General features: G+C 47.1%; 1 protein-coding gene across 6 annotated transcripts in view; it reads right to left on the bottom strand.

Moving 5' to 3' along the window:
• Positions 1 to 26,598, bottom strand: part of LOC141141040 (uncharacterized) — a 100,899-nt gene that overhangs the window by 40,900 nt on the left and 33,401 nt on the right. For 4 of the 6 annotated variants that reach the window (XM_073628706.1, XM_073628709.1, XM_073628708.1 and 1 more), the window contains exons 4-15: positions 21,841 to 22,032; positions 21,287 to 21,370; positions 19,223 to 19,341; positions 17,660 to 17,774; positions 17,036 to 17,095; positions 14,122 to 14,237; positions 11,404 to 11,536; positions 11,201 to 11,271; positions 9,600 to 9,687; positions 8,807 to 9,054; positions 5,091 to 5,208; positions 3,964 to 4,128 (exon numbers count right to left, since the gene is read on the bottom strand). In XM_073628706.1, the coding sequence (XP_073484807.1) occupies positions 3,964 to 4,128; positions 5,091 to 5,208; positions 8,807 to 9,054; positions 9,600 to 9,687; positions 11,201 to 11,271; positions 11,404 to 11,536; positions 14,122 to 14,237; positions 17,036 to 17,095; positions 17,660 to 17,774; positions 19,223 to 19,341; positions 21,287 to 21,370; positions 21,841 to 22,032 (1,509 nt within the window). The remainder of the gene's footprint in view (positions 1 to 3,963; positions 4,129 to 5,090; positions 5,209 to 8,806; positions 9,055 to 9,599; positions 9,688 to 11,200; positions 11,272 to 11,403; positions 11,537 to 14,121; positions 14,238 to 17,035; positions 17,096 to 17,659; positions 17,775 to 19,222; positions 19,342 to 21,286; positions 21,371 to 21,840; positions 22,033 to 26,598) is intronic. The other 2 variants (XM_073628704.1, XM_073628707.1) reach the window with 2 other exon arrangements.

A 26,598-nucleotide genomic window follows, 5' to 3' on the forward strand; every position in this document is an offset into this window, starting at 1 on the left:
ATACAACCTTAAATTTCAAATCTTATGAGACTCACTGAAACTATCTGTCACTTTTTTGATAATAAAGGTCTGTATCCTGGTGTGTTTTTTTTTTCTGATTATAATTTTTGGTAAAAAAACTTGTTTGTCTTTGTAGGCAGGGGCGTAACTACCACCATAGCGACCCATGCAGGCGCTATGGGGCCCGTAGCCAAGTGGGGCCCAGTGAGGATGAGAGCACCGCCGGCACAGTCTCCCAGCCAGGGGAAGAGAGAGTAGAGGAAGAGGCAAGCTGTGACCTGTGCCCAATGCAGTGTGACCTGTGCCCAATACAGCGTGACCTGTGCCCAATGCAGCATGACCTGTGTTCCATACAGCGTGACCTGTGCCCAATACAGCGTGACCTGTGCCCAATGCAGTGTGACCTGTGCCCAATACAGCGTTGCCTGTGCCCAATACAGCCTGGTCTGCCTGTGCCCCATAGAGCCTCACCTGTGCAGAGGAAGAGGCAAGCCACCCGGATCAGCAGAGAGCTGAATTGCCCGATGTAATAGATTTCATTAGAACTTCCAGTGTTCTCGGGGCTCACGTCATATAGCTCCACCTCTTGGCCCGGTGCCTTTGATAGACAGAACGCCAATCAAATGCGGGACATGTGACGTCATCAAAGGCGTCAGGCCATGAGGTGGGGCTATGTGACGATGAGCCCCGGGAAGACGGGAAATTCAAATGAAAGCTCTCTGCTGATCCGGGAGGCTTGCCTCTTCCTCTGCACAGGTGAGGCTGTATGGGGCACAGGCAGACCAGGCTGTATTGGGCACAGGCAATGCTGTATTGGGCACAGGTCATGCTGCATTGGGCACAGGTCACGCTGCATTGGGCACAGGTCATGCTGCATGGGGCACAGGTCACGCTGCATGGGGCACAGGTCACGCTGCATGGGGCACAGGTCACGCTGCATTGGACACAGGTCACGCTGCATTGGGCACAGGTCACGCTGCATTGGGCACAGGTCACGTTGTATGGGGCACAGGTCACGCTGCATTGGGCACAGGTCACGCTGCATGGGGCACAGGTCACGCTGTATGGGGCACAGGTCACGCTGCATTGGGCACAGGTCACGCTGCATTGGGCACAGGTCACACTGTATGGGGCACAGGTCACGCTGTATGGGGCACAGGTCACGCTGTATGGGGCACGGGTCACATTGTATGGGGCACAGGTCACGCTGCATTGGGCACAGGTCACGCTGCATTGGGCACAGGTCATGCTTTATGGGGCACAGGTCACGCTGCATTGACACTAGGACAGCTGTAGCGGGGGGGGGGCTGTTTGCAGGGGGGCCCCATACAACATTTTGCTATGGGGCCCTGCTATTTCTAGTTACGCCCCTGTTTGTAGGATTGATATTTCCTACAGCTCAAGCTCCATGTTGGATTTCTTGAGTCAGCTGCAGAGACCTACCTTGGGGATCCTTGTGAGGGACTTCTCGAGCTCAGAGGACCTTTACCTACTTGGTCATTTTTTCTATCTAGGACATGTGTCCTTTTACCTGTTCAGCTCCATTCGAATAATTTATAAATATCTGATTTTACAAATATAGTACTGGTATGTGCATGCTTTTTGGCTGTGATGTCCCATATTTTGACGCAACATATGCCATGTTTTATCCTTAGACTCTAGATTCTGTTTTCTCTATTCCAGAGCATCTCCAACTATTATCTCCTCCATACCCCTGAAGAAGGGATTCACCCCGAAATTCCCGAAACGAGTGGGGCTATAGGAGAAGTGCTTGTCTCATACTATATTTATAGTATGTACTGTTTTTGTACGGTGTTGTTTTACACCGTTGTTTAATAAATAATAATTTTTTTCATGTTTCAAAACATTGTGTTTTCAAAAGTTCGCCCTTAAAGTCCTATAGTACCGGGGGTACTTTCTCTTTGTAACTATATAATATATTGGGATGTTGGCAACAAAAAAAATGGGTTTTGTTTACTCTCCATAGTGGTTCTCCTCCTATAATGTATCCTGGTGTGTGAGCTCTGTGAATTGAGCCAAATGTGTTAGACATATCATTAAACGTTTTTCTCCATTAAGCTTCTTGCAACTAAGTGTGAAGCTGGACAGATTGGGGTAGAGAGTTCCAGAAGATGAGAGAGGTCCTGGAGGCGAGCACGAGATCAGGAGGTCTTGGGAGGAGCGGAGAGGATGGTTTGGGTGATATTTTGAGATGAGGTTGGTGATATAGCTTGGTGCGGAGTTCTGGATGGATATGTATGGTGTTAGTATTTTGAATTTTATTTGTTGGGTGAATGGAAGCCATTGGAGGGATTGGAAGAGAGGGGTGGCGGACACCGAGCAGATGGTAAGGTAGAGTCTGACAGCAGCATTCATGACAGACTGAAGAAGGATACCCTGTGTAGGCCAACAAGGATGGAGTTGTAATAGTCAAAGTGGGAGATACCAGTGGAGTGAATTAGTAGTTTGGTGGTTTCATTGGCTAAGAAGGGGTGTATTTTGGAAATGCTACTGGGGTTCAGGCAGCGAAATCTGGACAGTGATTGGATTTGGGTCCAGGATTACACCTAGCACCCTGGCATGACGGATGGCTCTGTTACTGATCTCAAGGGAAAAGTTGGGGGAGGGGGGCACAGGGAGAGGAGAAAATATATAGAGATGTTATTAAACGCCATGGGAGATTATCAACTGACCAAGGGAGGAGGGGTATATAGAGAATAAAACTGATAAAACTGAGTAAAGTAGGAGATAGAGTTGTTGGTGACATTAATGGAGCTCTTAGATAGGAGGAGAACTAGGAAAGAGAAGAGTCTTAGAGACCAAGGGTCAAGAAAGTTGTTATCATTGAGGCAGCAACTCAGACAAGATGTAGACCAGGCATTCTAGAAATTCGGAAATAGGAACAACAGGTTTTTAGTTGCTCAGACTGGTGGGGTTCAGTAAGGGATTTATAGGTATAGGGTTACCAGTGCATGTTTTGGAGGAGAAAGGAAGAGACCAGTAGAGACAGAGAAATTGGATATGTAAGTTAGAGATCCTAGAATGGAAGGAGGGTGAGCGGAGAGGGAACAAGATCCAAGGGGCAGGGGGATTAGGTGGGCATTAGAGAAGACACCCACAGCATGGGTGACCCATGCATTGTGGGCGCTGCCCCCCAACACCCCTGCCGCCCTCCCTATCCATGTGCCCAGCCCCTTTCAGGACGCCAGGCACATGAATTCCTATGAGGGGGTGGGCGGGGGTGTGTTTTTTTGAAGCACCTGATTAGAGCCAGAGGCTCTAATAGGTGTGAAAATAGGCAGAGAGTGCGCCCCAATCCCACCCAATTGTGTGACCATAGCGAATGAGTTTTCGCTATTTTCACACTACAGTTAGTCCTCGCCAATCAGGAGGCAGGTCAGTGAGACCTGTTTCCTGACTGGCCAAAGCGCCAGGCGATCCTATTGGATGCCTAGCGCTGTGGAAGAGGAGACACGCTGGAGCCAGACCCGGACCTGCCACTGCCAGGAGGACACAGGTTGAGAGGAGGACACAGCAGGAGAGGAGGGCACAAGCAGGAGAGGAGGACACAAGCAGGAGAGGAGGACACAGCCAGCCGCATAGTAAGTGCTGGACCTCCTGGGGGGTTGCTGGCTGACAGTGCCCCCAACCCCCACGGCCGCCCCTGGTGCGGGGGGGGTGCATCAGTGCCTCGCCGCCCGGAAGGGGGGGGGTAGTGCTGGTTGTTTGCTGCCCCCCCCAGAAGAAAAGCCCACCAGCCGCCACTGACCCACAGTATAAAATATGGCTCAGTTTTATACTGTTATGTACACTCTGAAGTTGGGAGACAGTGTGAGAGTGCCAGTGTCTCTGTTGTACGAATGCAGATCCCACAACATCCCGCCCTATTCTGATTGGTCATGAGCAGTGAACATCCTGCATTAGCTGTGCTCTGGGGAAGCAGCACACATGGCAGACACTCACCCGCCTATCCAGGTCAGTCGTCCCTTTGGTGGCAGCCAGCGCTCGCTCTCTCTCCTTCGCTGCATCATTCAGCATTTCCACCGCTTCCTGCAGCTCTTCCAAAGGGGTGAACACGTCCTTCCTGTCTGCCGGTTCTGGAGGGGGATCTGGGGGTCCCCCAAGCAGCTATGGAAGAGGCAAAAAAGGCAGTTGTTCAGCAGGGATAGTGGGGTTGATTTACTAAAACTGGAGAGTGCAAAATCTGGTGTAGCTGTGCATGGTAGCCAATCAGCTTCTAACTTCACCTTGTTCAATTAAGGTTTGACAAAAAAAAAAAAACTGGAAGCTGATTGGTTTCCGTGCAAAGCTGCACCAGTTTTTGCACTCTCTAGTTTTAGTAAATCAACCCCAATGTCAGGTAACACAGTACAATAACACAATATGTTATACCCTCTAGTGTGTGCTACTAGTATAGAGTAGGCAAATCTGGCCAGGAATAAACCTGAATCACTGAATCTGGGTCAGGATTATTAGAGGCCAGGGTTGGGTGACCCATTCTGACAGCTCTCTGGTGCCTCCCCCTGTTTCTAGAATGTTGGTGAATGTTCTTGAACTAGTGGGCAGAAGCTAGGGGCTGCCTTGAATATTTAGGGGCCTTTAGCCAATCCCCAGGTTGGCTAAAGACATGAGCCATGCCAGCAGGGGAGGAGGAAGATGAGGTCTTATCACACTTCCCAGGAGCCAAGGGCATGCATTTCATCAAGGCGTTTGCTATATTGCAGAGGCCCGCCACTGAATAAAGCTGCATTAATTGTAATGGTTTGTACAGTATGTGTCCAGAACTAACAGTTTCTACACTGAAAACTGCAGTTTACAAAGTTTCTTCAAAATGCTGTCCTAGAAGGACCATCAAGGAACTTTTCCATAGCAGAGGTGGAAGCACAGTGCCGAACACACTTTAACACCATGGAAGCAGTGGGAATTTCCTCATTCTACAACCATGGCATGATGATGAGGACCGGCAAAAGTACCAACCGAAAAAAACTAAACACAGGACAGCTATCATCTTGCTATACTTTCCATTTCAAATGGAGTTGTCACCAGTCAGACACACACACACGATGAAGTATAATATTTTTCTCTCTCACCAGACTCCTCTTCCGCCTCTCCTCCTCCATCTGGACAACCTTCATGAACTCCGACAGCACCAACGTATCTCTCAGATCGGAGGTGCGGCGACGGAGCGCCTCCTGTACCGTCTGCAGCCTGGAAGAAGAGAATATTGGAGGTCTGTGTTAACCGGGCAACTTGTGTGTGATAAATGATATCCAGTGCTCAAAAGAGAAGCATAGAAACATAGAAAAGTGAAAGCAGAAAAAGATCAAGCAGTCCATCGAGATTGGCCCCTTTTTGATTTTTTGTTGTTGTTTTAACCTTATTGTCTGAATATAGAGCTATGTTTATTCCAAGCATGTTTAAATTAACTTACTGTTGACTGCCATACTACTGCTGCTGGAAGTCTGTTCCAAGCATCAACTACTATTTCTGTAAAATTATACTTTCTAAGGTACCGTATATACTCGAGTATAAGCCGAGTTTTTCAGCACATTTTTTGTGCTGAAAATGCCCCCCTCGGCTTATACTCGAGTCAAGCACTTTTCAGCAGCAGATAATGACATTTTCCAAAGCGACTTTGGGGCCCCGTATCTCAGGGCCACTTGGTGTCAGGAACCCCAGCTTTAGATATGTTGTAGTGCTAGTTCCACTGGGTTTGCACACCAAATTTGGGGTTCCTAGAACCAAGTAGCCCCGAGATACAGTGCCACAAATTCGGTCAACTGTGTCCATCTGCAGCAATGTCATTTTCGGGACCCTTTGAGTCCAGAGACCCAAATTTTGGCTGCAGCTAGGGGGCATGTAGGAAACCTTAACTACCGAGTTTGAAGTTCGGGGGACCTATGGCTGCCAATAGGCACAGTGAGGCATACAAATGGGCACAGTGAGGCTGCAAATGGGCTTTGTTGACCCTCTTCTCCACTTAAAGTAGCTGCGCATTTCTCACCCTAGGCTTATACTCAAGTCAATAAGTTTTCCTAGTTTTTTTGTGGTAAAATTAGGTGTCTCGGCTTATATTCGGGTCGGCTTATACTTGAGTATATACGGTAAGTGTTGAACTTTCCTTCTGCTAGTTTGAGGTCATGTTCTTGGTCTTTTTTTTAATGAAAATACTGCCCTCTGGAACCTTATTCACACACCTCATGTATTTAAAGATTTCCATCCATGCCCTCTCCCTTTTCTTTCTTCCAGACTATACATACGTTTCTGCAGTCTCTCTTTGTACATTTTTATCCCCCCATCCCTTTTATCTCATCAGTATCTTTTTTTGTAAGCAAGGTCTTCAGAACTGGACACAAAATTCAAAATGAGGTCCAAAGATGGCCACATACTGTTCAAATACTGGCCAGTCCCAGATAAACTGTCCTGAAATACGCTTAGTGGGCAGCCACGTTAGCCACCTCCTGCCCGACATCTGGCTGAAAGCTGAATGGCAAAATATGTGTTTGGCCAGCTTAACTAAGGATCTATATAGAGGAATCAGGACCTCCTTCTCCCTGCTGGAGATCCCTCTAGTAATAGCTAAAGATCTATATAGAGGAATCAAGACCTCCTTCTTTCCACTGGTGATCCCTCTGGTGATAACTAAAGATCTGTAAAGGGAATCAAGACCTCCTCCCTCCTGCTGGTGATCCCTCTAGAGATATAAAGATCTATATAAAGGAATCAGGACCTCCTTCCACCTGCTGCTGACCCCTCTAGTGATATAAAGATCTATATAAAGGAATCAGGACCCCCTTTCACCTGCTGGTGACCCCTCTAGTGATATATAGCTCTACATAGAGGAATCAGGACCTCCTTCCTCTTGCTAGTGATCTCTCTAGTGATATATAGATCTTAATAAAAAAGTGAAAAATACAGCGCTGAATGACATGTATAAATAAAAAAATTAAACAAAAAAAAATAATACAAAGTAGCAGCGCTAAAAAAAACATGAGTAAAAACGTGAATATGAAAAAAAACAATAAAATAGTCCAAATCAATAATTGTGTACAAATTATTGTACATGAACAACATAAGTGATAAGTGAACAGTCCATATATGGCACATAAAAGTGGGTTCTTATGGTATAACACATTTGATGACAGTGCACCTCCACCACATGAATTGCGTGCTTACCAGAAGGCAAGCTTTTAGGAGCAAGCGAACACCCGTCCACTTAGACAATGTCAAATTGTGAGGAAACACGCATAGGGAGGTTGACGTCATCGCACTTACTCAGTGGATGGGTGTTCGCTTGCTGGCCGGCTGTTTTTATGATCGCTTTTATCTTCTACTTTGTAAGTGCAATCCTTTTATTCCATTAAATCCTTTTTGGTACGGTTTACACTATGCAGTCTCTCTTTATATTTTTTGGGTAACACATGAACTCTTTCCTTGGTGGCCGATGCTTTAGTTCCACAGACTATTTGGTGCTCAATATAAGCTCCTTCCCAATACTAGCTGTGAATAACCATCTTCCTTTTTGGATAAAGGCTCTGGCTGGGTATTTAGCCGTAGGCTCCTAAAAGCTTGCCTTCTGGTAAGCACACAATTCATGTGGTGGAGGTGCACTGTCGTCAAAAGGTGTTATACCATAAGAACCCACTTTTATGTGCCATATATGGACTGTTCACTTATCACTTATGTTGTTCACGTACAATAATTTATACACAATTATTGATTTGGACTATTATATTGTTTTTTTTAATTTTCACGTTTTGATATATAGATCTATATAGAGGAACCAGGACCTCCTTCCTCCTGCTGGTGATCCCTCTAGTGATATAAAGATCTATATAGAGGAACGAGGACCTCCTTCCTCCTGCTGGTGATCCCTCTAGTGATATAAAGATCATAGAGGAATCAGGACCTCCTTCCTCCTGCTGGTGACCCCTCTAGTGATATAAAGATCTATATAGAGGAATCAGGACCTCCTTCCTCCTGCTGGTGACCCCTCTAGTGGTATAAAGATCTATATAGAGGAACCAGGACCTCCTTCCTCCTGCTGGTGATCCCTCTAGTAATAAACAATTTTTGGCATCAGGGCTCATTGCTTTATTAAAATGTAACTAAATGCAATTGTTTTTTTTTCATTTTGGATACAGTAAGGGAGGGTTATAACCCCTTTTGTTTTGTCTTTTTTGCCATCTGTGTCCCCCCCCGGGGGAAGATTTGCCTTTACTTTTTATCCCATAGCCAAAGCAGGCAGTTAGAGGAAGTTAGGGAATCCTGGGGTATCCACATTGGAAGACTTTTCCTCTATTACTGTTCTAAAGTCAAGACAAAATTTGGATTTTCTTACACCTTCACTGATAATGGCAAACAGGACCAATAGAGAAGGGAATCTAGGCAACAAATAAAAACCTGACAGGGTGTCTCTCCACTCCATTCATGATTAGAAAAAGAAAAAAAAATGTTTTGCCTTTAGTTAGCCTTTGAGCTTTAAGCAAGCCAGTTCCTCTGCTACCTCTGTCTCTAGGAATCCTAAAAATTAACCTTCAGCGCTAGAACCAATATTCTCCTCCAAATTGTTATTTTTAGTGCAAATCTGAGAAGACCGAACAGATGTAGCAGTTTAAATGGATCTGTGCAGCTGATTTCCCAACCAGGAGAACCCCAACAGAGGATCCAAATATTTGGCCTTTAGATACACTTTCAGATGACCAAAGCATTAGTGAAGGGTCACATTTTTCTGCATCAAGGCAACTGTACATGTATACGGTACCTGAATCATTTTCAGAACTGTACAACATTAACACTTGCTCACCTCTCCTCCACCTCCCGGACCTGGACCTGCATCTCCTTGTCCACACTCCAACCGGAGCTCCGGATCGCTCTCCCTGCAGAATGTAGAGCCACGCCTCGTGACTTCAACTGTTTCTCCAGGTAGGACACCTGCCTCAGGTCCCGACGGACCAGCTCCGGACTGCGCATGGCAGCAGGCTCTGATAGAAGCTGTTCCAGATTCTGTAGCCATTGTGATGTGGCCTTCAGCTCGCTGAGAAGACTGTCTTCCTACAAAAGGTTTAGAAAGTGCAGGTACTCTACGTGTGGAATGAACCCTGTCTACAAATTATTGTAAGCTCTGTGGACTAGTCAGAATTAATACCTGTGATCCCTTATCCCAAAGTGCTTTTTTCAGGTAATTTATCCTAGATGTGCACCAATTAAAGGGGGTCGTCCATTTCACTGAAAAAAACTTCTCTAATACTGGATCCAAAACTTTTTTCTTTTGGCTAGAGTATGATTATGGGCTATGGGAGATTTCCCATCACTTTCTGTCCCAATGACACATGACTTAAGCTGGTCATACACTGTACGAATTTAATCAGAAACTGGCCAAATCTCAGTTTCTGGGTGGCTCTGTTGGCTCCCTCCTTTGATTGAACAATTGAAGGAGCCAGGTGGAAAATTATCAACTGAACAGCACCTGCATCCAAACAGATGAAGCTGCTGTTTGGATATCTTGACAGGCGGCAGGGCCGGCTGAGTGGGAGGAGCTAGGCACAAGGGTCTGTCTGCTCTATTCCAAACAGGAGGGAACAGAGCCTAAAACTCACCTCACTATCTGGAGGTGGGGAGTGTCTCCGACAACTATTCTTGCTGTTGTCACTCTCTTCTCTGCACTTCATTAACTTCCCACATATGCTAAAATTTTGAAAAAACAAGGGAAATTAGTTCACACAATATTTCACACAGTGCAACAAACCAAGTTAGTGAGAGAAAGAAAAGAAACCAAAAACAATGTGAAACATTGTCTTCTCATCTTATAACAGATAATAATTACATGTCATTACCCAATTGTCCATCCAGTGCCAAAGGTTTGCAGAACAGATACATCCTAAATATAGAGCCATTTATTCAACTGTCCATCTAGAGCCTCTGGTTTATAGACCAGATATATCCTAAATATAGAACCATTTATCCAACTGTCCATCCAGAGCCTGTGGTTTATAGACAAGATACATCCTAAATATAGAACCATTTATCCAACTGTCCATTCAGAGCCTCTGGTTTATAGACAAGATACATCCTAAATATAGAGCCAATTATCCAACCATCCATTCAGAGCCTTTGGTTTATAGACAAGATACATCTGATATATCGAACCATGTATCCAACTGTCCATCCAGAGCCTTTGGTTTATAGACCAGATATATCCTACATATGAAGCTATTCATCCAACTGTCCACCCAGAGCCTCTGATTTATAAACAACATACATCCAAATTATGGAGCCATTTATCCAACAGTCCATTCAGAGCCTGTTGTTTATAGACCAGATAAACCCTAAATATTGAACCATTTATTCAACTGTCCATCCAAAGCATCTGGTTTATAGACAGATACATCCTAAATATTGAGCCATTTATCCAACTGTCCATCCAGAGCCTCTGGTGAATAGTCCAGAAACATCCTAAATATAGAACCATTTATCCAACTGTCCATTCAGAACCTCTGGTTTATAGACCAGATACATCCTAAATATAGAACCATTTATCCAACTGTCCATCCAGAGCCTCTGGTTTATAGACCAGTTACATTCTAAATGTTGGAGCCATTTATCTAACTGTCCATCCAGAGCCTCTGGTTTAGAGACCAGATATATTCTAAATATAGAACCATTTATCCAACTGTCCATCCAGAGCCTTTGGTTTAGATTCCAGATACATTCTAAATATAGAACCAATTAACCAGCCGTCCATCCAGAGCCTCTGGTTTAGATACCAGATACATTCTAAATATAGAACCAATTATCCAACTGTCCATCCATAGCCTCTGGTTTGTAGACCAGATACATCCTAAAAAAAGATCCATGTTTCTGCCTATTCAGAACCTGGTTCCTCGCCCCTATTCTTTCCTCAGTACCCTTCAACTAAAAACCTCCAGTTTCTTGGTCTGATGGAAGAAATGACAATAATAATATGTATAGCATACAGTATATGTAATAATAATAATGACATGTACTGTATGTATCATCATTTTTTCTTTTTTTTTCAGAATTGAATGTTGTAGTGCAGATCACTCCAGTAATAAAGTATCACCATGTATGTTTGTTATTGTCCACATCTAATACACAAGGACAAAATTTGAACATGAATATGATTTGTGAATCCAGGGGAGGGAAGGTATGAGCACACAATGGTTGGAATTTTGTTTACCTGCTGGGTCCAGTTTGTGGCGTTGGGCGTAGCGGGATCTGTACTTTGCAGTCCCCGGTGTTTGGCTCCTTCTGGGAAGATAAATACAGTTATTGGAGTCACAGAAGATGATGTCAAGTTTTATATTAAGACTCAGGAAGTTCTGAGAACTCTCTGAGGACCATTTGTGTCCTGTTGGCTCTCTCCCAGCACCGATCACTGACCTGAGACACAATGGTCTGGCTTCCCAGGATGCTTTGCTGCTGCTTTCCCACGCTGCTGTGCTCCCGTATGTCGGGGGTCATTGAGTTACCCAGTTCTCTGGTGAATGCGGTGCCTCTCGAGGACTTTCCTGTCCTAAGGGACCAAAAGTGACTTTGTGTTAGCTATTAATGTCTAATTATAGAGATTGTGGGAATTTCAGACGAAGCAGTATCTTGGCCAAACAGTTACTTTGTGTCATCTGCTGAACATGTGACATGAAACACTTAAAAGAACAACTCTACAAAAACAGGGACAGTTGGGAGCTATGTAAACATTCACCATGTGCCAGCATGTAACCAGTACATATAGGTCCTGGACAGGTCAGGTGGCCGGGTGGAGTGGACCTGTATGCAGGAGGAGCTGGCTGTAGACATTTTGCCCCTAAAGCAAAGTTCCACCCAAAAGGGGAAGCTCTGCTTGTTTGGACCCTCCACTGCCACATTTGGCACTTTTTTGGGGGGAGCAGGTACCTGGTTTTGACAGGCACCCACTCCTACTTGCAGCTGAGATCACCACGGCGACCTGAGCCCAAAGTTTGCCACCCCCTCCTTCCCCCGCAGTCTTCTGGGACACATCACAGGTCCTAGAAGACTTCAGGACCATTCACAAGGCGCAGCATGACTCACGCATGCGCTGTAGGAAACAGGCTATAAAGCCACAAGGCTTCACAGAGGATCTCCACTTTAAGGAGGTGGGGGCTAGGATGGATTGCAACAGGGCCTTTTAGGCCATGTTGGAGATCACTGCATGAGGCTGTTTCCCTGGAGCGTTCCCAGGATAGATCTACCCAACTAGGAGATGTCTACAGAGAATACAGTCCTGTGAGTACGGATGACCCTGGGCAGAGGAAAGGCTGTAGGGAGATGGCTGCTAAGCGCTGCATGTGCTTTCACCTGTGACTACTGCAGACCGCCCACTATATGTGATCGACCGTGTATGTCATGTGACTCCGAAATGTATGTCCTAGTGATGTGACTGTAATGCTGTTTACTGAACAACACCAGTAAACTGCAGCAAGTCTATTTATTGTGTGGACTTTCCTTCTTTGGGATATAAAGGTCTATGGCTGGGAATGTTGTGTCGAGGCCTTTGGCAAGGAGCAGGGCACAAGATGGTGGAGGGTTTGGCCTCAGCAGGAAAGACAGTGTACTAGCGGGGCTGGAGCGGGGGTAGGGACTTGTGCTTTGGCACCAACACCAGCCAACCACGAAGACCCTCTTAAATTCCTCCAGTATGAGGACTGCATTTTTATGTTTTATGAATCAGTGTCAGAGTCAGTGGAAAGAATGCCACCACTTATAGTGATGGCCAGAATGCCACTGTTACAAACAGCTGAAAATTTAATTGGTGTCATGCTGTTGGCTATGCCGAGTGGTGTTGGACCCAGAACAATGCAGGCACCATCATATGGGAGGTCATTAAGCCACAGCTCAAGGAACCCCTGGCAATCTCTGGAGGAACTCTCGGATGCCACCAGGGGCGGACTGACAACTCATGGGGCCCCCGGGCAATAGGAGATTATGGGGCCTCTGGGCAATAGGAGATTATGGGGCCTCTGGGCAATAGGAGAAGATTATGGGGCCCCCGGGCAATAGGAGATTATGGGGCCCCCGGGCAATAGGAGATTATGGGGCCCCCAGGCAATAGATTATGGGGCCACACAGTATACACACACACATACAGTATACACACAGACACACAATATACACACACAGAATACACATACACACACTGAAAAGGCACTGGAGAGGCGGGGCAGTTATAATCTTGGGATTTTTTCTAAAAAACACTGATTTTTACATACTGTCCCTGGTTTTATTGAAGCTGGACAACCTGATAGGGCCCCTTAGTGGCATGGGGCCCTCGGGCAGTGCCTGAATGGTCAGTCCGCCCCTGGATGCCACGGAACCCTGGTTGACTTCCCTACACAATTCTGGCTGCTTTTACAAATTACATTATGAAGTCTGGGTTTCATCTTCAGACCTATTTAGCTATATAAGCCAGCAATCTGATTGGACAATCTACTTTACATCTACTAACAACTACATAGTACAATGACGTCTCCTATTGGATACAAATTAAACAAAAATAAATAGATATCCCTTGCATTTCACAGTTTCGGACCCTCCTTTCCCCTTATCAACATACTATATAAGCATTTAAATGAAACCTTTCTGTTTTCATTATATACCTTATTTTAGATGCAGTGATGTCATTATTGGGTTTCTGTGCTTTTCTATGCAATGCAGGCAGATCATGGCTGGTGGGAGGGGCCAGCAGGGTGCTGTACATAGCTTCCTGCAAGCATCTAAATGTTTCGATCTTTCAATCACTAAAACTAAAGTGTAATTAAGGCACATGATCATACAAAATGCCCCTGGCCTGTATTGCTGGTGACTTTCAAACAATCTCATCCTCACCCAAATGGAAGGAGATTATTTTTTGATTATGATGAATGCTAAAATTTCAATTAGCAGTGATAAGTAATAATAAATCACTTTATTGTTATGGGATCTACAGCAAAACTCTGTGATAGATGTTATGGATGATCCCACCCCGGGATTCCCTCCCTTCCCCTAAATCCACATTTGTCACTTTTACTGCTTCTGTGATTAAACTTAATTAGGGTTCAACTTTAAAAAAAGAAAGGATGGCAGTAGAGGGAGAAGACTCCATACCGGACTGTCTGCTGAAGCTGGGACCAAATCTCCTTCACCTGCCGCTGTCGGTGCAAAGCTCTGGAGGCCAGAACAGGGTGCAGACTGGAGACCTGAGACACCGAGACATCCAACATCTGCAGGAGAAATGGTGAGAGATAGATGGGTGAGAAGAGATCATAAGAGACACAAATAGGAAGAGGGAAAAGGACAGGAGAGACAGAGGACAGTAAATACAAAGGGCAGCAGGGACAGAGGGCAGGAGAGACAAAGGACGGCAGAGACAGAGGAGAGGAAAGATAGAGGAGAGCAGAGACAGAGAAGAGGAGAGCAGAGACAGAGAAGAAGAATAAAGGGGCAAGACAGAGAACAGGAGAGACAAAGGACGGTAGAGACAGAGGACGGCAGAGACAGGGGAGAGGAGAGACAGGGGAGAGGAGAGACAGAGGAGAGCAGAGACAGAGGAGAGGAGTGACAGAGAAGAGGAGAGACAGAGGACGGCAGAGACAGAGGAGAGCAGAGACAGAGAAGAGGAGTGACATAGAAGAGGAGAAACAGAGGAGAGTAGAGACAGAGGAGACGAGTGACAGAGAAGAGGAGAGACAGAGAAAAGGAGAGACAGAGAAGAAGAGTAAAGGGGCGAGACAGAGGAGAGGAGAGACAGAGGACGGCAGAGACAGAGGAGAGCAGAGACAGGGGAGAGGAGAGACAGGGGAGAGGAGAGACAGAGGAGAGCAGAGACAGAGGAGAGCAGAGACAGAGGAGAGGAGTGACAGAGAAGAGGAGAGACAGAGGAGAGGAGAGACAGAGAAGAAGAGTAAAGGGGCGAGACAGAGAAGAGAAGAGACAGAGGAGAGCATAGATAGGGGAGAGGAGAGACAGAGGAGAGCAGAGACAGAGAAGAGGAGTGACATAGAAGAGGAGAGACAGAGAAAAGGAGAGACAGAGAAGAAGAGTAAAGGGGCGAGACAGAGAAGAGGAGAGACAGAGGAGAGGAGTGACAGAGAAGAGGAGAGACAAAGGACAGCAGAGACAGAGGAGAGCAGAGACAAAGAAGTGTGGTGACATAGAAGAGGAGAGTCAGAGGACAAGAGTAAAGGGGAGAGGCAGAGAAGAGGAGAGGAGAGGCAGAGCACAGCAGAGTAGAGGAGAGACAGAGGAAAAGAGTTAGAAGGGAGAGGTGAGACAGAGGACAAAGAGGCAGAGTAGAGGTGAGAGAGAAGAGAGGAGAGACAGAGGAAAAGAGTTAGAGGGGAGAGGAGAGGAGAGGCAGAGGACAGCAGAGGCAGAGTAGAGGAGAGAAAGAGGAAAAGAGATGAGAGATAGAGGAAAAGAGTAGAGGGGAGAGGTGAGACAGAGGACAAAGAGGCAGAGTAGAGGTGAGAGAGAAGAGAGGAGAGACAGAGGAAAAGAGTTAGAGGGGAGAGATATGGAGAGACAGAGGACAGCAGAGACAGAGAAGAGGAGAGAAAGAGGATAAGAGAGACAGAGAAGAGTAAAGGGGAGAGACAGAGAAGAGGAGAGGAAAGACAAAGGACAGCAGTGGCAGAGTTGAGGAGAGACAGAGGAGAGGAGTAGAGGGAAGAGGAGAGACAGAGAAGAGGAGACACAGAGGACAGCAGAGACAGAGGAAGATGGAAAGGAGAGACAGAGGACAGCAAAGACATTGGGGAGGGGAGAGGAGAAACAGAGGACCAGAGAGACAAAGGAGAGGGGGAGGAGAGACAGAGGACAGGAGAGACAAGAGGAGAGGTGAGACAGAGGAGAGGAGGGGAAAAAAGAGGAGAGACAGAGGACAGCAGAGACAAAGGAGAGACAGAGGAGAGGAGGGGAAAGGAGAAGGAGAGGAGAAAAGAGGGAAGACATAGAGGACAGGAGAGACATAGGACAACAAAGACAGAGGAGAGGAGAAACAGAAGACAGTAGAGACAGAGGAGAGGAGAGATAGAGCAGGAGAGGGAAAGGAGATCAAAGGACAGGAGGGGAGAAGAAAAGAGAGACAGAGGAGAGGGGCAGGGGTAGAGTAGAAGAGAGAAGAGGGAAGGGACAGAGTACAGCAGAGACAGAGTGGAGGAGAGGAGAGACAAAGGACAGGAGATCCAGAGGAGAGTAGAAACAGAGGACAGAAGGCACATAGGTGAGAAGAGAGAGGACAGAAGACACAGAGGTGAGAACAGAGGACAGAAGGCACAGAGATGAGAAGAGAGGACAGAAGGCACAGAGATGAGAAGAGAGGACAGAAGGCACAGAGGTGAGAAGGGAGGACAGAAGGCACAGAGGTGAAAAGAGAGGACAGAAGGCACAGAGGTGAAAAGAGAGAGGACAGAAGGCACAGAGGTGAGAAGGGAGGACAGAAGGCACAGAGGTGAGAAGAGAGAGGACAGAAGGCACAGAGGTGGGAAGAGAGAGGACAGAAGGCACAGAGGTGGGAAGAGAGAGGACAGAAGGCACAGAGGTGAAAAGAGAGGACAGAAGGCACAGAGGTGAGAACATAGGACAGAAGACACAGAGGTGAGAAGGGAGGACAGAAGGCACAGAGGTGAGAAGAGAGAGGACAGAAGGCACAGAGGTGGGAAGAGAGAGGACAGAAGGCACAGAGGTGAAAAGAGAGGACAGAAGGCACAGAGGTGGGAAGAGAGAGGACAGAAGGCACAGAGGTGAAAAGAGAGGACAGAAGGCACAGAGGTGAAAAGAGAGGACAGAAGGCACAGAGGTGAGAACATAGGACAGAAGACACAGAGGTGAGAAGGAAGGACAGAAGGCACAGAGGTGAGAAGAGAGAGGACAGAAGGCACAGAGGTGGGAAGAGAGAGGACAGAAGGCACAGAGATGAGAAGAGAGGACAGAAGGCACAGAGGTGAGAAGAGGAGAGAGAAGACAGAAGACAAAGGAGAGAAGGGGCAGGTGTCTGGATATATGATGAATATTTTCATACCATGATCTGACTAGCAATATCCCTGAGATCCTGGTCTCTGTGTCCACCAGCTGCGTCCTTCTGGGGGAGAAACAGAGTTCAATGTGTAGTAAGCAATTTGTATAAATATCTGTGCAGCTTTCTACAGTGATGCTGAGCATAGACAAAATATAGCTGGCTTTAGCATAGTTGATAATTTTGGGTATACCATAGATGTTGATTTCTGATTTCAGGTATAGCATAGACCAGGCTTTCTCAACTTTTTTAAACATGGGAGAGCCCTTAAAATAACTTTCAGCACTCAGAGAACCCCTGTTAATAATTACTATATCTAGAGTTCACAGAACATTAGTGTGATGGTCACCAGGAAGGATGTTCCTTACCTCTGTGGTGATTGGGAAGAAACCCCTCTTACACATAGCTAAAAGATCATCGTTGCCAGTGGTTAGTCATCTGGGGGTTGGGGAAGTAGAGCATTGCTCACGGAATTCCTTGGAGAAAGGCTCGTATAGAGGATACTTTCTGATTTTGGTATAGTACCTCCCTCAATGTCCTGTCTATACCCTCACCTACCTATCCTGGCAACAATGAGTGATTTGGTGTATAATAAACACCTGACCATTGTCTCCCCAGACCCAGCCTCACCTTCTCCTGCATGGCCCTCAGGACGGTGTCCGCCTGCTGCCAGAGTGAAGCACCTTCCAGGGCCAGCTGTAGACTCCGCTGATATTCATCCAGAGAGCCCTGGAGCCTCAGCCACCTGCCAGGAGAGAAATAAAGATTGCTAATTTTATTAAAAAGTGTCTGCACTGTCCATACATAGGGAAAGAAATCAGTCAATTAGTTAGTCATCTGATCTCTCCTTTGAGAAAGAACACATACAATGGACAGTGTGCCTTTATATTGTAAAGAAAAATGTATAAAATTATACCCTTATATATTTATTGTTATTGGTTTTATGGCTAAGTGTTTACATTCTTTAGAAGGGAATGTGACATCATAATGATGTCATAACTGGTAGGGTGGCTCTTCTTGTATTGGTTTAATGTCTCCCTCTAATTACACTGTTTCTCCTACTTGTGTTGCTTTGCCTTGGTAACAAATCCCTGAATGATCCAGAAACGCCATCCTTTATACTACGCTGTAGTTCGCTATTGTCTAATATACCAATGTCCATACACACAAGGTGAAGATTATCTCACATTTTATCATTAGCAGAGCTCTTAAAAACGATAATAAAGAAAATCTCCCCAACTATCCAACAAGGGTTGGAAGAGCTCCCCATTCATCTATGCTAACCGTAAGTTTGTAGATGACTCTGGCCAGTCTGGATCACCGATACCAGCGTTATGTCAGAAGTTCAGTCCTTGGTCACTCTGCTGCCTTCTTTGAGACACTAAGGGGCCACTTGTAAGTGGTGATAGTGTATTATATTTTCATTGGTGGTGTCACCTATTTATAAAGCTGATTCGGCAAATTTCTCTGTATTTAATTTTCACAATATTCTAACCCTTTGACTTCTGAATTGTACCCCTTTAAACCTGGTGTTACATTCTATTGTACCTAAAGGAAGTCTGGAAAAGGGAATTGGCTCATGGTGGAATTATTTTTATTCCTTTTGCTGTATTTCGCCATTTATAGCCATTCTGCGTACTTTTCAATCATTTTTTTTACATGGGATGAGATCCTGAAACGTCTACATACTAAAAAATGATTCTAGAGCAGACTCAATGGCAAAATTGAAAGAAAAAAAAAAAAAATGTGATTCCTGTAGAATAGCCAGATGTTGTGATGTTTTTTTTTTTACTTAGAATGGAGGAAGCAAAATCTGAAGGCATCCATTCAGGAACGTGCAAAGACCAAACGGATTAGCGGATAGCGAATTTCCAACTTTATCCAATGCTGGAGGTGTGCTAGACATCACTGACTGCAGAGTGCTTTAAAATTTATAAGAGTGTCTATCGGTCTGAATGGTTCCTTTTCTGGACTGTGCTGAGCTTACATTTTATTGGTGGGCTTTTGTACAAGACCTAACCTCCAGTGTCTACCATGCATAATCTATGAATAAGTTATGAGAAGTCAACGTTGAATCGAAGAAATATATTGTACAAAACAGACATTTGTATGAGAGATACCCCCATTTGTCAGCCTTGGTGGGCTCCTCTGCCTGCCCTGACCCTGTCACCTCCTTATAGCCCCACTGCTCACATTCTGTTAAGGTGCTTCCTCCGGTTGGATGTGCCGCGGCTCTCTGCCCGGCCAAGTTTCTCCAGCTTCTGGGCCAGACTGTTGATGCTCTCCTGCAAGTTGCTGTAATACAGTTGCTCCTGAAAGATTAAGAGACAGAATATGAAAAACCTGCTGCCTGGGATTATCTTACACAGTGTACACAGGGGGATAATAAATATATAACACTTGTAGGGGTTGGTCCCATTCATCTGAACTTGTTCTATAATGTTGAAAATGTTCTAAAGCTCAATCGAGTGTCTTCCTTAGCTCAAAATGTTTATATTATATGGATCCTGTCATTGTGGAGATCAGATCTGGATGATACTAAGTAAAGGTCTATGGAGGTGGTCCAGGGTCCTCAGTTGTAGGAAAGGCCAAGCCTTTGCCAGAGGGCCAAATATGGACTACAAAGCACTGAAAATTATTGACGAGTGTGTCAGAATTAAAATTCCCTTTTCTGGGCTATACTTTGGCGCAAACACATTTTTAAGCCCCACCTATAGGAGTAGGACACTAGACAGAAAAAAGACTCAGCACCTATAATGGGCAGTCCTCTCTTGCTATAAAACTCCTCTCTGCTATAGGCTTCCAGTCAGCCAACAGCAGTGTCAAAGAAGAGGTTCCATAGAGGGGTGGGTGCATCAAAAAGCGCAGAGAAAGGAATTTTTATGGTGAGCAACAAAAAAATCCTGGTTTCTCTTACGATCATTGATGGACATAGCCTCTCTTCTTAATCCATAATACATGACCAAACAGGGGTTTCCCCAAGTAGTGCCACGACGAGGGGTGGGCAAACCAACTAATGGAGAAAGAACCCAGGGCAACATGCCAACACTACGCACCACACCAAGGGGTTCCAACGAATGGATTCCATCTTCAACTTGTGGACCCGCATGAAGGCATTCAGGGCCCTGAGATCCAGGACTGGGCAAACATTGTCCATACTCCTGAAGACACTAGGTAGAATGACTGGAGGCCTGTAGCAGAAAAGGGGTTTTATGCCCAGAGAGGACTGCCGTAGGAGGTGCCAAGTCTTCTTTCTGCCTAGTGTCCTACTTCTGTAGCTTGGGCTATAAAACCCTGTAGGCTCCTTTCACGATGGGAGGACCTGCTCGGCGGACTCCGCTAGCTCAGCGAGAGATCGCTCCGTTGATCCCTGCTGAGCCGGCAGATGACAGGTCCGTCTCTGCTCACGGTGCAGGGGCGGACCTGTCAGAGCCCCACTCTCCTCTATGGGAAGATTGGACGAAAATGGACAGCATGTCCATTTTCATCCGATCCTCAAGACGGATGGCGAACGTATCGCCATCCGTCTATTTTGAGAAGATCTTTTTGGATCGGATCGGTCAGTGGACACATCTCCACTGACATCCGTCTGCCCATACAAGTCAATGGGTGGCCCACTCAGATCCGCCTGAAAAAACGGACAGGCAGATCCGAGCGGGCCGATCATGTGAAAGATGAAAAATATCCTTTTTTTAAAAAAAATCCCCCCTGAAAAATAGCAGTGAACTTCCTGTGTCTACGCACTGCTGAGCCTAAAGCATCATAGCTGTGTATATACAGTGTGAGACCATCAGTACTGCTTGGTCCAGCAGATTTGGAGTGAGATTTGGTGATGTTATTACTCCACTGCTCACTGTTTTCCTTGCTGGAGGGGAAGTTGTACCTGAGGACCTGCAGTGCAAGAAGCTCTCTGCTTTTGCCTTATCCATTCTGTGGATCTGTGCTTCCACCATCTATCCTACATTTTCTGCATCATTACCCTACCAGTCACCAGATTACCATATATAAGGAGGGCAGCGCTAATATGAAGAAGCAAAGTCTTGCTCCTCTACCAAGATGGCCGACTTTACAGAGACACGTACAAGGTATTGTAAGTCAAAAATGGGGAAAAGATCAGTGGTAAAGACACCATAGGAAATTTTAGTGCTTAGTCTTTGTCCTCTGTTTTTTTTTTTTTTGGGGGGGGGGGGGAAACAGCTTTGAAAATGCTCAGAATGCAAACCTAGAGGCCCCACCCCACCTTCTGTCACTGCGCACCTGCTTGAGGTCCAAGATCTGGCGGCTCAACTGCACTTTGTCCAGGTTCTCATCCAGGAGCAAGCTGAGTGGTGGGATCTCCTCCTGGAGGAACAAAGAAGCTCAGGCACAATATTCTGGAGATGGCATGTGTAAGCTAAGCGATAGATCCTCAATGAATTGCATATAGAGGACAAATTTCCACCCAAACTCATGCCACAATAGATAACCGAACTGCAGCAGAAATATTTTTATGCTGCATACCTGACTTCTTGATATGAGGGGAGAGGAACAGGGCATGAGTGGAGAAGGAAATGAATAGGAAAACAGAATGGGGTGCATAGAGTAAGAGATACAAGCATAGGTTATGTGGGGTAAAGTGAATGGAATGTAGATGGGAGAGGGGGATGGGAAAGCATGTATGCGTTGAGGGGTATGAAATACAGTAGGGTGTGGGAGATGGGATAGGGTATGTGGGGTGAGGGGTATAGAATAAAGTAGGGTGAGGGGTTGGAATAGGGTGTGTGGGGCGAAGGGATAACAATCCCATGTTTGTGGCCCCTGGCAGGTCTCACCTTCTCCCTCATCCACATCTCCAGCTCATCTGCCTTCTTATTAAACTCTTGCAGTGCTTTAGTTCCACCCACTTCCTTGCTGTGATTGGTCGCTGTATGCTTCAGCAGCTGCCATTGGTCCTTCAGATTTTGGAGCTGAGTGCGAACAGTGGCTGCGCTGGGAGTCTCAGTCCTCGAAAGATCATCACTCATCTAGTAGAGAGAGCAGAGTGTGAGTGCTGAGTACAGGAGAGAGCAGAGTGTGAGTGCTGAGTACAGGAGAGAGCAGAGTGTGAGTGCTGAGTACAGGAGAGAGCAGAGTGTGAGTGCTGAGTACAGGAGAGAGCAGAGTGTGAGTGATGAGTACAGGAGAGAGCAGAGTGTGAGTGCTGAGTACAGGAGAGAGCAGAGTGTGAGTGCTGAGTACAGGAGAGAGCAGAGTGTGAGTGCCGAGTACAGGAGAGAACAGAGTGTGAGTGCCGAGTACAGGAAAGAGCAGAGTGTGAGTGCTGAGTTCAGGAGAGAGCAGAGTGTGAGTGCCGAGTACAGGAGAGAGCAGAGTGTGAGTGCTGAGTACAGGAGAGAGCAGAGTGTGAGTGCCGAGTACAGGAGAGAGCAGAGTGTGAGTGCTGAGTACAGGAGAGAGCAAAGTGTGAGTTCTGAGTACAGGAGAGAGCAGAGTGTGAGTGCTGAGTACAGGAGAGAGCAGAGTGTGAGTGCCGAGTACAGGAGAGAGCAGAGTGTGAGTGCTGAGTACAGGAAAGAGCAGAGTGTGAGTGCTGAGTATAGGAGAGAGCAGAGTGTGAGTTCTGAGTACAGGAAAGAGCAGAGTGTGAGTTCTGAGTACAGGAGAGAGCAGAGTGTGAGTTCTGAGTACAGGAGAGTGCAGAGTGTGAGTGCTGAGTACAGGAGAGAGCAGAGTGTGAGTTCTGAGTACAGGAGAGAGCAGAGTGTGAGTTCTGAGTACAGGAGAGTGCAGAGTGTGAGTGCTGAGTACAGGAGAGAGTAGAGTGTGAGTTCTGAGTACAGGAGAGATCAGAGTGTGAGTGCCGAGTATAGGAGAGATCAGAGTGTGAGTTCTGAGTACAGGAGAGAGCAGAGTGTTAGTGCTGAGTACAGGACAGAGAGCAGAGTGTGAGTGCTGAGTACAGGAGAGAGCAGAGTGTTAGTGCTGAGTACAGGACAGAGAGCAGAGTGTGAGTGCTGAGTACAGGAGAGAGCAGAGTGTGAGTGCTGAGTACAGGAGAGAGCAGAGAGTGAGTGCCGAGTATAGGAGAGATCAGAGTGTGAGTGCCGAGTACAGGAGAGAGCAGAGTGTGAGTGATGAGTACAGGAGAGAGCAGAGTGTGAGTGCTGAGTACAGGAGAGAGCAGAGTGTGAGTGCTGAGTACAGCAGAGAGCAGAGTGTGAGTGCCGAGTACAGGAGAGAGCAGAGTGCTGAGTACAGGAGAGAGCAGAGTGTGAGTGCCGAGTACAGGAGAGAGCAGAGTGTGAGTTCTGAGTACAGGAGAGAGCAGAGTGTGAGTGATGAGTACAGGAGAGAGCAGAGTGTGAGTGCTGAGTACAGGAGAGAGCAGAGTGTGAGTGCTGAGTACAGCAGAGAGCAGAGTGTGAGTGCCGAGTACAGGAGAGAGCAGAGTGCTGAGTACAGGAGAGAGCAGAGTGTGAGTGCCGAGTACAGGAGAGAGCAGAGTGTGAGTTCTGAGTACAGGAGAGAGCAGAGTGTGAGTGCCAAGTACAGGAGAGAGCAGAGTGTGAGTGCCGAGTACAGGAGAGAGCAGAGTGTGAGTGCCGAGTACAGGAGAGAGCAGAGTGCGAGTGCCAAGTACAGGAGAGAGCAGAGTGTGAGTTCTGAGTACAGGAGAGAGCAGAGTGTGAGTGCCGAGTACAGGAGAGAGCAGAGTGTGAGTTCTGAGTACAGGAGAGAGCAGAGTGTGAGTGCCGAGTACAGGAGAGAGCAGAGTGTGAGTGCTGAGTACAGGAGAGAGCAGAGTGTGAGTGCTGAGTACAGGAGAGAGCAGAGTGTGAGTGCTGAGTACAGGAGAGAGCAGAGTGTGAGTGCCAAGTACAGGAGAGAGCAGAGTGTGAGTTCTGAGTACAGGAGAGAGCAGAGTGTGAGTGCCGAGTACAGGAGAGAGCAGAGTGTGAGTTCTGAGTACAGGAGAGAGCAGAGTGTGAGTGCTGAGTACAGGAGAGAGCAGAGTGTGAGTGCTGAGTACAGGAGAGAGCAGAGTGTGAGTGCTGAGTACAGGAGAGAGCAGAGTGTGAGTTCTGAGTACAGGAGAGAGCAGAGTGTGAGTGCCGAGTACAGGAGAGAGCTGAGTGTGAGTGCTGAGTACAGGACAGAGAGCTGAGTGTGAGTGCCGAGTACAGGAGAGAGCAGAGTGTGAGTTCTGAGTACAGGAGAGAGCAGAGTGTGAGTTCTGAGTACAGGAGAGAGCAGAGTGTGAGTTCTGAGTACAGGAGAGAGCAGAGTGTGAGTGCCGAGTACAGGAGAGAGCAGAGTGCTGAGTATAGGAGAGAGCAGAGTGTGAGTGCTGAGTACAGGAGAGAGCAGAGTGTGAGTGCTGAGTACAGGAGAGAGCAGAGTGTGAGTGCTGAGTACAGGAGAGAGCAGAGTGTGAGTTCTGAGTACAGGAGAGAGCAGAGTGTTAGTGCTGAGTACGGGAGAGAGCAGAGTGTGAGTTCTGAGTTCAGGAGAGAGCAGAGTGTGAGTGCTGAGTACAGGAGAGAGCAGAGTGTGAGTTCTGAGTACAGGAGAGAGCAGAGTGTGAGAGCTGAGTACAGGAGAGAGCAGAGTGTGAGTGCTGAGTACAGGAGAGAGCAGAGTGTGAGTGCTGAGTACAGGAGAGAGCAGAGTGTGAGTTCTGAGTACAGGAGAGAGCAGAGTGTTAGTGCTGAGTACGGGAGAGAGCAGAGTGTGAGTTCTGAGTTCAGGAGAGAGCAGAGTGTGAGTGCCGAGTATAGGAGAGAGCAGAGTGTGAGTTCTGAGTACAGGAGAGAGCAGAGTGTGAGTGCTGAGTACAGGACAGAGAGCTGAGTGTGAGTGCCGAGTATAGGAGAGATCAGAGTGTGAGTTCTGAGTACAGGAGAGAGCAGAGTGTGAGTGCTGAGTACAGGAGAGAGCAGAGTGTGAGTGCCGAGTACAGGAGAGAGCAGAGTGTGAGTGCTGAGTACAGGAGAGAGCAGAGTGTGAGTGCCGAGTACAGGAGAGAGCTGAGTGTGAGTGCTGAGTACAGGAGAGAGCAGAGTGTGAGTGCCAAGTACAGGAGAGAGCAGAGTGTGAGTTCTGAGTACAGGAGAGAGCAGAGTGTAAGTGCCGAGTACAGGAGAGAGCAGAGTGTGAGTGCTGAGTACAGGAGAGAGCAGAGTGTAAGTGCCAAGTACAGGAGAGAGCAGAGTGTGAGTTCTGAGTACAGGAGAGAGCAGAGTGTGAGTGCCGAGTACAGGAGAGAGCAGAGTGTGAGTTCTGAGTACAGGAGAGAGCAGAGTGTGAGTGCTGAGTACAGGAGAGAGCAGAGTGTGAGTTCTGAGTACAGGAGAGAGCAGAGTGTGAGTTCTGAGTACAGGAGAGAGCAGAGTGTGAGTTCTGAGTACAGGAGAGAGCAGAGTGTGAATGCCGAGTACAGGAGAGAGCAGAGTGTGAGTGCTGAGTACAGGAGAGAGCAGAGTGTGAGTGCTGAGTACAGGAGAGAGCAGAGTGTGAGTGCCGAGTATAGGAGAGATCAGAGTGTGAGTGCCGAGTACAGGAGAGAGCAGAGTGTGAGTGCTGAGTACAGGAGAGAGCAGAATGTGAGTGCTGAGTACAGCAGAGAGCAGAGTGTGAGTGCCGAGTACAGGAGAGAGCAGAGTGCTGAGTACAGGAGAGAGCAGAGTGTGAGTGCCGAGTACAGGAGAGAGCAGAGTGTGAGTTCTGAGTACAGGAGAGAGCAGAGTGTGAGTGCCGAGTACAGGAGAGAGCAGAGTGTGAGTTCTGAGTACAGGAGAGAGCAGAGTGTGAGTGCGGAGTACAGGAGAGAGCAGAGTGTGAGTGCCAAGTACAGGAGAGAGCAGAGTGTGAGTTCTGAGTACAGGAGAGAGCAGAGTGTGAGTGCCGAGTACAGGAGAGAGCAGAGTGTGAGTGCTGAGTACAGGAGAGAGCAGAGTGTGAGTGCTGAGTACAGGAGAGAGCAGAGTGTGAGTTCTGAGTACAGGAGAGAGCAGAGTGTGAGTTCTGAGTACAGGAGAGAGCAGAGTGTGAGTGCCGAGTACAGGAGAGAGCAGAGTGTGAGTGCTGAGTACAGGAGAGAGCAGGGTGTGAGTTCTGAGTACAGGAGAGAGCAGAGTGTGAGTTCTGAGTACAGGAGAGTGCAGAGTGTGAATGCCGAGTACAGGAGAGAGCAGAGTGTGAGTGCTGAGTACAGGAGAGAGCAGAGTGTGAGTGCTGAGTACAGGAGAGAGCAGAGTGTGAGTGCTGAGTACAGGAGAGAGCAGAGTGTGAGCGCTGAGTACAGGAGAGAGCAGAGTGTGAGTTCTGAGTACAGGAGAGAGCAGAGTGTGAGTGCCGAGTACAGGAGAGAGCAGAGTGTGAGTGCTGAGTACAGGAGAGAGCAGAGTGTGAGTGCTGAGTACAGGAGAGAGCAGAGTGTGAGTGCTGAGTACAGGAGAGAGCAGAGTGTGAGCGCTGAGTACAGGAGAGAGCAGAGTGTGAGTTCTGAGTACAGGAGAGAGCAGAGTGTGAGTGCTGAGTACAGGAGAGAGCAGAGTGTGAGTGCCGAGTACAGGAGAGAGCAGAGTGTG

This window comes from Aquarana catesbeiana, linkage group LG04 (genome assembly GCF_042186555.1).
Source record: "Aquarana catesbeiana isolate 2022-GZ linkage group LG04, ASM4218655v1, whole genome shotgun sequence".
Taxonomy (NCBI): Eukaryota; Metazoa; Chordata; class Amphibia; order Anura; family Ranidae; genus Aquarana; species Aquarana catesbeiana.